Source organism: Leptopilina boulardi, unplaced genomic scaffold (genome assembly GCF_019393585.1).
Source record: "Leptopilina boulardi isolate dan_hultmark-lab unplaced genomic scaffold, ZJU_Lbou_2.1 LbouV2_223, whole genome shotgun sequence".
Classification (NCBI taxonomy): Eukaryota; Metazoa; Arthropoda; class Insecta; order Hymenoptera; family Figitidae; genus Leptopilina; species Leptopilina boulardi.
This window is the reverse complement of record NW_026137778.1, coordinates 737208-746456: the sequence shown is the minus strand read 5'-3', so window position 1 is coordinate 746456 and position 9249 is coordinate 737208. Positions and strand designations below refer to the sequence as shown.

The 9249-nt window shown below is 27.5% G+C and overlaps 2 protein-coding genes across 2 annotated transcripts; one reads left to right on the top strand and one right to left on the bottom strand.

Moving 5' to 3' along the window:
• The first annotated feature begins 49 nt into the window (after nucleotides 1–49).
• Nucleotides 50–9248, top strand: LOC127279775 (carboxypeptidase B-like). Its single transcript, XM_051302334.1, has 7 exons — nucleotides 50–195; nucleotides 4816–5226; nucleotides 5385–5579; nucleotides 8058–8191; nucleotides 8285–8460; nucleotides 8527–8758; nucleotides 8829–9248. Exons 2-7 carry the CDS (start codon nucleotides 4932–4934, stop codon nucleotides 9183–9185), a joined length of 1389 nt encoding a protein of 462 aa, XP_051158291.1. The 5' UTR covers nucleotides 50–195; nucleotides 4816–4931; the 3' UTR covers nucleotides 9186–9248.
• LOC127279778 (peptidyl-prolyl cis-trans isomerase 6) lies at nucleotides 658–3632 on the bottom strand. The gene is made up of 5 exons (XM_051302337.1): nucleotides 3470–3632; nucleotides 2765–2969; nucleotides 2466–2668; nucleotides 1045–1187; nucleotides 658–934 (listed from the first exon to the last, which is right to left on the bottom strand). The coding sequence occupies exons 1-5, from the start codon at nucleotides 3512–3514 to the stop codon at nucleotides 808–810; spliced, it is 723 nt and encodes a 240-aa protein (XP_051158294.1). The 5' UTR covers nucleotides 3515–3632; the 3' UTR covers nucleotides 658–807.
• Nucleotide 9249: the final 1 nt, after the last annotated feature.

Genomic DNA, 9249 nt, shown 5'->3' with positions numbered 1-9249 from the left:
GCTCGCAATTGCGTCAGCAAGGTAAGAGAAATATTGACAAGTTCGAGAGATGGAGTTAGTAGGTATTTTAGTGTACCTGTTTACAAATTTTATAAAAATTAAAATTGACATGCTTCGTAAGTATGTATTGACTTATTTATAAATATTATAAAAGTGGCCTGATTATTTAATATCTAAATGAATAATAACATTGAGGTGAGTGAAAATATTGTATTATTGTTTTTTGTATAAGAATAAAATAATAATTTTTATAGTAGTTATAATTAAAATGACTTGTAATTTATACTGAAATACAATGTTAAGGTTATACTTTTTTAAAATTAATGACACTTTTCCGGAAAAATTCACAAAGTTTCCGCTAAATTAAATTTTTTAAAAATAATTTTTTTGACAATATATTAATATACTTAGGCACGTGACAACGAATCCTCATACTATTTTCGACTTCTCCACAAAATTTAAGCTCAATCTACCTATATTAAATATTTAGCGAGAAAACCTGGAGAAAATTTTTACATATGAAATCAGAATAATCACAGACTTTGTAATAGTAAAATTACAAATTCGCTTCTGTATAAATAAATCTTCAAGAAATTATCTGCGTTGTATATTAGATTATAAAAAAAGGATAATATTAATAATATTAGAAAATGAGGATGAGTTTACATAATTACTTTATTTTCTTTCAGTTTTTTATTACAAAATATTATTATAATGTAGATAATAAATAAAATGAAATGCGGATGTCTTTTTTTTAATTTGCTATAGTAAGCGCATCTTTGAAAAATATGATCTAATAAAGTTGAATTAATCAATTTTTCTATAGTCATATCTATCATAATCGTCTAATTTTTTAATCATCCACTGAAAAAATCCCAAAATTCCAAAACTGAAACTCAGTGGTATACACGTTGCTTTAATCCAGGCCCAAATACTGAAAAATAAATATTCAAAAATTTTATACAATTTAAACAAAAAAAAATAATAATTATGTCAGCAAAATATTAAGATTAATGAATTGCAATAAAATAAAAATTTATTTACTCGTAAATATCATCTGAAACGAAGTACGGTGAACTTAAAGGGATAACTCCACTTTCGAGTATAATCACTGGATTTATTGGCCTATCTCGAGAATCTGTTTTCGTTTGTTCAATTCTAAAAATTATGTCTACTCCATCAACAATCTGTTAAATTAAATAAGTAAATAATATTTTTAATAAAAATTTGCATATATATAATTATAATGAGGAATTTTATGTGAAGTGATCTCAGTGTGAAAATTTTTTTCTCTAATCATGCTCAAACTTTGGTAATTTGTAGTTCTATTGAATGGTAATTCTTCTTTTATAAAAATTGTCCATTTGGACCATTATTTTCTATGGCGGAAGTGAAAATTTTGGTGTATTTTTTATCTTAATAAACTTTTTCAAAAAAAAGGAACAACAAAAAGAAATTGTGTACACAATTTTTTAAAAATGAATAATGGGTTTTTTTTCCTATAAGAACATATTATATGGGCCTAGAATGTTTAAGGTGATGTGATTGTTGTTATTTCACATGTAAATATTCTCCGCAGGTTTTCTCGCAGAATAATTAATAGATTGAGCTAAAATTTTGTCTTAAAATTTATTTTTAAAAAATTGCATAGTTGAGCAAAATTTGTATAAAAGGTTATATTTTGATCTTTCAAAATAATTACCTAAATTTTTAAAAATTTATTTAATTCATATTGTATTTGATAAGTTAAAAAAAAATATGGGACGCATGAATATTCCCTTCATTAGACTTGACGGAATTTTTGTGGTGTCAAATTAAAAATTATCGAATTTACATTCAGTAGAATTTTAAAAAAGAGATTTTATAATGAGCCCAATTTTAATAATTCGAAATTCTGTTAATTAAAATAATTTTAAGTTAATATTCGGATAAATATAAATTCGACAAATAATCAATTCTGATAAATAAAAATTCTTTTTTATGAAAATGTTTCTAGATATGAATTTTGTTAAATGGAAATTGTGTTATTTGAAAATTCGATATATTAGAAAATCTGCTTTATCTAAGTTCAGTTAAATAGAAATTCTACAAAATCAGAATTTTGTTAAATAGAAATTTTTTGTTATTAAAATTGGGCTCATTATAAAATCTACTTTTTTAAAACTCTACTGAATGTAAATTCGATAATTTTTAATTTGACACTACAAAAATTCCGTCAAGTCTAATGAAGGGAATATTCATGCGTCCCAAAAATATTAACTTATAACTTCACAATATTGATTTTTGATTTATAATCATTTAAAATTCGTTATTAATTTATCAAATAGGAGAGACTGATGATTCACATTTAAAAATAATATTTTTGATTTCATTATTTAATAGAAAAAATTACCTAAGCATGAACGCGTTTGAAAAAAAACGTTTGATCACTTCACGTGAAATAATAATTAGATAATAATTAGAACCTTTCCAAACGCTGTATGTTGCCCATCTAACCACGGAGTTCCAATAGTTGTAATAAAAAACTGACAACCATTTGAATTCTTTCCAGAATTTGCCATACTAATAAATCCAGGAGCATTATGTTTAACTTCAAAGGTCTCATCATTAAATTGTTTTCCATAAATGCTTATAGAACCTGTTCCATCGCCGTTAACCAAATCACCTCCTAACAACGACAAACAAAAATATTAATTTTTTTCTACTACGTTTATTTGAAAACATGTTTTCAAATTTAAAATATCCTTAATATAATGTAAGATACCTTGAATCATAAATTTCTTTATGACTCGATGGAATTGCGAACCAGTATATGATTTTCCATCTATTCCAGTTGTAGCTAAGGTGATGAAATTTTTTACTGTTTTTGGAGCTAATTCTCCAAAAAGACCGATAGTAATTCGACCAACTGGACGATCATTTATCATGATATCAAAGTACACCTGATCGGTGACCTTATAACTTGCAGCCTTAACAAATATAATTTCTTACTATGTTTCATTTTTTTCAAGTACAATCTCTATGATTGATCTGTTTTATTACCCGTTTTATCGTAGTTTTTAATCCAATTTGACTACAACATTAACATCTATACACTTACAGAGCTTACAAACCTGAAGTTTATACATTTTTTAATGACTATTTTTGTGCTTATAATTGCATCATTAATTACATATAAATAAGTGAAAATTCACAGGTTTGTAAGTACAAATACATGTATGTGTTCTTATACATAAAGGCAGAAGCCAACAAAGTTATTCCTTGCCAGCTACGTTCAACTTTACTGCACAAATTATTTATCGAAATTTATTTAAAACTAAAATTATTTGGTTCAAATAATGAGTAAATTGATTTTTACTATAAACAATTAAATCTGTTTTAATTTTATAACAACCTTTATTTAGAATACATAATTGTTAAATATAAAAAATGAATATTTTTAAAATAAGTATGTTTATTTTGAATTTACCTCAATTGCAGCCACAAATGAAATTAAAATTAACAATTTTTTCATTATTTTGAAGTTTACACTGCGACACTATTATTTATTTTTTTTTCATTGATGATCCACGAAGCCGTTTTGTCGCTTGCTACTACCTATACTAACGTGAAAAAGCCCTATTCAGAGTTTCTCCCACTGCGACTATATAATGTACATATAAGCAGTTAAGTAAAAAAATGTTAAACAAAATTTTTAAAAACTCTTAATTGATATTATATTAATAGCAAAAAAATTACAGCTGAACTATTTGTTGCATCAACTAATTTAGCAAATGCTCTAAATAATTTAATTTTATTAAGGATGACCGGGGCGTAATGAAACAATTCAATTTATTCAAAAGTGATAAGATGAAATAATTTCACATTAAATAATGTATGTGTACACCATTTTCATTGTTATTCATTGATTATTGTGTAAAATATATCAAATTTACTAATTTTGAGGATTGAAACTATATAATATTTAAAAATCTTCCTTTTTCTGTAATATTTGTTTAAAAATAATTTTTAAAAAATTATTAATATAACATTTTGAGCTCTGAACATTTTTATTTATTTATTTTAAACGAAACTTTTTTAAAAAATCCTAACTTTCTTTTCGTCTAGCTCAAAATTTGTTGGTCCAATCAAAAAGTGCGCAATATATTATTATTGATTCCCAACTTACGAGTTAAGACTTTGGTGGCATTCCGGAACAATTATATCGTAAATTTAAAAAATCCAAAATTTATTTTGGCATTATTCCCCCGGTACAAAATTAATTAACATCGTAGGCATAACAATCACCCTGTTGTCAAAAAGACTGCTAATGTGCCAATTACGTTCCCAATTGATTTTTAAAATATCGTACCTATATGTGACCTAAATAATGAAAAGGGAGCTTACGTGCGAAAAAATCGATTTTTTATTGATTGGTGATTCTGATAGAAAAAACTTTTTTTTATCAGAATCACCAATCAATAAAAAATTAATTTTTTCGCACGTAAGCTCCCTTTTTACTGTCCAGGTCGCATATATGTCTGTTAAAATAACATTCGAAAACGTTTGACGATTATTTAACATTTTCGGAACGTTTTTTGAGCATACATTAACTTTCTAAAAACGTTACGAGAACATTATTATTGAAACATAGAACAATTTGTGACCACTGGGCAGGTGATGTTGAATTCTTCTTAAAATTATTTTTTCGATTAGCTAGATACTATTTGACAAATTAATTTTGGTAGCTCCAAACTGGTTCCATACAAAAGAATCAGTCAATAACTATATTGTACACAAATTATTCCTCCGGGTTTAATGTTTTTCTTGGCACAGGTTTCGATTTATTATTGTTATTTGCGTGAATATCAGGGAATGGAGTTCAAGAGAAATACCGTTACAAGCGTATATTATAAAAGGAGGGACTAAAACTTGCGAGTCAGTTTGAAAGAATGGACGGTATAAAATCACTAAGCCAACGATGTTTGTTTACATTTTTAATTATAACTTGCATCTTCTTGCAAATCTCTAGTTTAAATCATGATCGAAAAGGGAAGGATGCGTTTGATCCTAGTTTAGAAATACCTATCACAGAAGTTGAAAGCAGCAATGCATCTGACTCGATAGTTATTAAAGCTGTTGATATTCCTGAGGAATTAGTTACATACGAAGGTTCTCAAGTATGGAGAGTAGTAGAGGGTACCGAAGACAAAAAGGAATATGTATCTTATCTGCAAGAGACTGGAGGTTTGGAAATTTATATTTTAATTATTTTTAATAGTTTCTTTTTTGTCATGATATTTTTTATGAAAAATTTGCAGTAAGTTTCAATTTTAAATTAAAATCAAGTATTTACGTATATCTAATCTAATTATTGTTAAAATTTGGTTAATTTTATAATTTAGAGGTTTCCACGTGGATGGGCAATGGAAGTGCTGTAGACGTTTTAGTGAGACCTAACATGATATCTCAAGTGTCTCGCTTCTTGAGAGAGAGGCATATAAATTTTGATGTCATTATTCCTGATGTTCAACAAGCCATTGATCAGGAAAATCCACCTTTACCCCCTGAACTCATAGACGAATTAGAAGGTCGAGCAGGTTCGTGAGTATATTTTATTTTAATATATTGTACACTTTTCCTACTGTCAGCATATAATATAATATACTTAATATTTTCTGTAGCTTTTACTAATATCCATTTAGAAACTGTTTAAAAAGTTATAGTGAATTTAATGACAAAAAGAGATACAAATTTTAATAAAAAAGGAATTCATTACAAACATTTGATAGGATTGTTAATTGAAAAATTATATTTTCAATCCAAATTTTATTTAAGGCGAGTCATCATCTTTATTTTACCTTCATTTTTCAAGGTATTATTTGGATTGAAAAATTAAAAAAATAATAATTTGAAATTTTTGATTTTGCGAAAAACAATTTTTGGCGCTGAGCGTCGAAGCCAAATTCAGGGAGATTTTATTTTACCCCTTTTAAATTTAATGATTGCATAATGTTATATTTTTTTTCTTGCATAATTTGGGTTCTAAAAACATATAAAGTGGTCAAAAAAAGAAAATCTTAATTTTTGACAATTTTAGAATTTGTATTTTTTTAAAAAATAAAAAATTGTTGAAAATCCACGTGAGAAATTATAAAGAATCTTTAAAAATATGTGTAAAAAACTTGTCGATAAAAAATAGTCAAAATTGTAAAAGTAGTTAAATATTCCAGAGAAAAGATTAATGAAATTTCAACTCATTTTTTTCTTTTTTTTTAAATTTAAATTTTTGAGAATCCATGCAAAAGATTCCAAACAATCATTAGAAAAGCGTGTAAAAAAACTGATGATGAAAATTAGTCAAAATTGTGAAAGTAGTTCTATTTTGAAAAATCTAAATTTTCTGAAACTCTAAAATGGTGAAAAATTAAGATTTTGTTTTTTTGGCCACCTTGTATGTTTTTAGAACCCAATAATGATGCAATAACAAAATATAACATCGTGCGATCATTAAAATTTAAAGGGGTCATATTAAAGGTTGCGACTCGCCTTAAATTAATAACATTATGATTTTTAGATCACATAATATATCTCAAATACATATTTCAATAAATATTAATTTAATTTGACAAATTTATTTGGAAAAACTGTACAAGAAATATTAACTAGAGGAATATATCACGTGATCCAATAGTCACATGCTCTTACACCCAGAGAAATGATTTATTTGAACCAAATAAAATATATTTGAATTAAATAAACGTATATTTGTCTCAGAGCCTACTAACTTATTTATTTGGCGTAAATAAAAATTTTATTTGTCAGAAATAAATTTTTCTTTGGCTCAAATAAATTTTTTATTTCAATGAAATGAAATATATTTGCAACAAATAAATGAGTTAGTAGGCTCGGAGACAAATATACCATTTCTCTGAGTGTAAAATGCCTTTAAAGCATCATTTTGCTGACTTGTTTATTTATTTATTTTTTGCAATAATATATAAATTAACTTGTAAAATTTAACATATTTTCAGTCGTGCCACTAACATAATTTCTGCAAAGTATTTTAGAATAATTGACATTTATCTCATGCTTCACGTGGTACCGGTAACAACAAGTAATTGTCCTGAATTTAAATCACGAGCGAACTTTTCTTTTCTTCTTATCACAAATTCGCAAATAAACTTGGAAAAATTAGCACTGTTTTAAAACATTGTTCTCAAAATGTTTTTTTATTAAAATACATACTTCGACATATTGAAAAACTTCTGTTTGCATTGATACATTATCTCATTGAGAACTCTTGTCTGAATATAAAAAAAAATGCTGCACGGGGACAATAATGATTTATCAAAATAATAAACATTTGTTTTTATTATTTCCACAAATGAACTGGATATTGATACTTGATTTAATGCGCACAGTATATGTTTTCATAACGGTGAAAAACAACTTATACCGTTAGCTTTCAGATTTGACTTTATGATTCAGAAACTTAAGAACCGGTCAAATTATTTGCACGTTTCAAATAGAATGGTTCCTTTTCACAAGGTTGTCGACTAATACACATCGCTGAACCGAAAAAACCAGTTTGAAAATGTTTGTAAGGGCGAGTCATATATAATGATACTGAAAGTTTTCTTGGTGTGAGAAAATTTAAAAATATTATCTTTTTTGATACCATGTTTATAATTATGAATATAGTAAAAATGGAAATAATTATCTCACGATGAGGGCATACTAATTTGAATTCACGGTAAAAGTGGTTTTCTTGTAGCTAGATATGCTCGGTGGAAGGGAATCGCGTTCAAGATACGAAGTAAATTTCCACGAGTCCCTTCTTATTATGGTGTAGGTGCCACTTGGCTTTGGAAGGGTGAGCTGCTTTGCTTAACATTATCTTCACTAATTCGTACAATCAAACATTACTTTTATAGGATTATGAAAATAATTTTTTTTCATTAATGTTATAAAGTTGATTCCTTAGGGGTATATTGACGCTTGCGTTGAGACTTTTTCTCTCTTTTCTTGTTTTCAGTGAACAGTGTATACATAAACTTAAATTTTTTAATATTTAGGACATCGAATGGAATGGACCACCTACCATCGACTTGAAGATATTCATGGATACCTTGACTATCTTGCTCAGACATTCCCTCAGATTTGTTCTGTCATGTCGATCGGTACTTCTGTAGAAGGAAGATCGTTGAAGGCATGTAATTCATAGTTCTAACTAAGAGACATTAAATTGAAATTTATTAATGAAAGTGCCAAATTATTTGATATATGTAAATTTTACATTCAGGTTATTCGTATAACCAACAATAAGCCAGGAACACCTGCAATTTGGATTGATGGTGGAATACATGCACGTGAATGGATTTCGCCCGCTTCAGTAACTTACATAATTAATTATCTTGTAGAAAATAGTGAAACACTTGAAGCTGAATATTACATCCTTCCAGTTGTCAATCCTGACGGGTAATTTTTTAATTAATATCAAGAATATTTTTCCCAATGTGATTCAATAATTGTATACCATTCTAGATATGAGTACACATTCAGAGGCGATAGATTATGGCGAAAGAATAGAAATAATCCCGAAAAAGGAGGTGTTTGCATTGGAGTTGATCTAAACAGAAATTATGGTTACCGTTGGGGTGGTCTTGGAACAAGTAAGCAGCCGTGCAGAGAAATTTTTGCCGGAACTGGGCCGTTTTCAGAGCCAGAAACTAATGCTATTAAAAACTTCTTTGAAGCGAGTGCTGCAAATTTCAAGGTGAATTGAGAAATAAATTCTTAAAAAATGAAAATAAAATAAAATATAATTTTTTGAAATTTCTTTTCAGGCATTTTTATCGTTTCACAGTTATGGTCAATATATTTTGTATCCTTGGGGATATGACCGTCGAGTACCTCCGGATTATTCTGATCTCGATAGAGTTGGACAAAAAGCAGCACTTGCAATGAAAGCTGTTGGAGGAAATGATTATACAGTTGGAAATAGTGCTTCAACTCTTTATGCTGCTGCTGGTGGTTCTGATGATTGGGCAAAGGCCATTCATAAAATCAAATATACCTATACAATAGAATTGCAAGACAGAGGAAGATATGGATTTGTTTTACCTGCACGTTACATTGTTCCAACCGCAAAAGAAGCACTGGAGGCTGTGAAAGTAATTACCGAGGCATCTATTAAGGAATAATCTATTTGTAAATATATTGTATTGTGTATAAAAAGAATTAATTAAATAATTAGCAAAAATGTTT

Excerpts from the sequence above, each read along its gene's own strand:
- LOC127279778 (XM_051302337.1), bottom strand. The coding sequence starts at position 3,514 with ATGAAAAAATTGTTAATTTTAATTTCATTTGTGGCTGCAATTGAG. Across the intron at positions 2,970-3,469 it reads CATTTGTGGCTGCAATTGAG|GCTGCAAGTTATAAGGTCAC; the intron begins GTAAATTCAAAA and ends ATATTTGTTAAG. Across the intron at positions 1,188-2,465 it reads AACATACAGCGTTTGGAAAG|ATTGTTGATGGAGTAGACAT; the intron begins GTTCTAATTATT and ends TTAATTTAACAG.
- LOC127279775 (XM_051302334.1), top strand. The coding sequence starts at position 4,932 with ATGGACGGTATAAAATCACTAAGCCAACGATGTTTGTTTACATTTTTA. Across the intron at positions 5,580-8,057 it reads CGAATTAGAAGGTCGAGCAG|GACATCGAATGGAATGGACC; the intron begins GTTCGTGAGTAT and ends TTTAATATTTAG. Across the intron at positions 8,759-8,828 it reads CGAGTGCTGCAAATTTCAAG|GCATTTTTATCGTTTCACAG; the intron begins GTGAATTGAGAA and ends ATTTCTTTTCAG.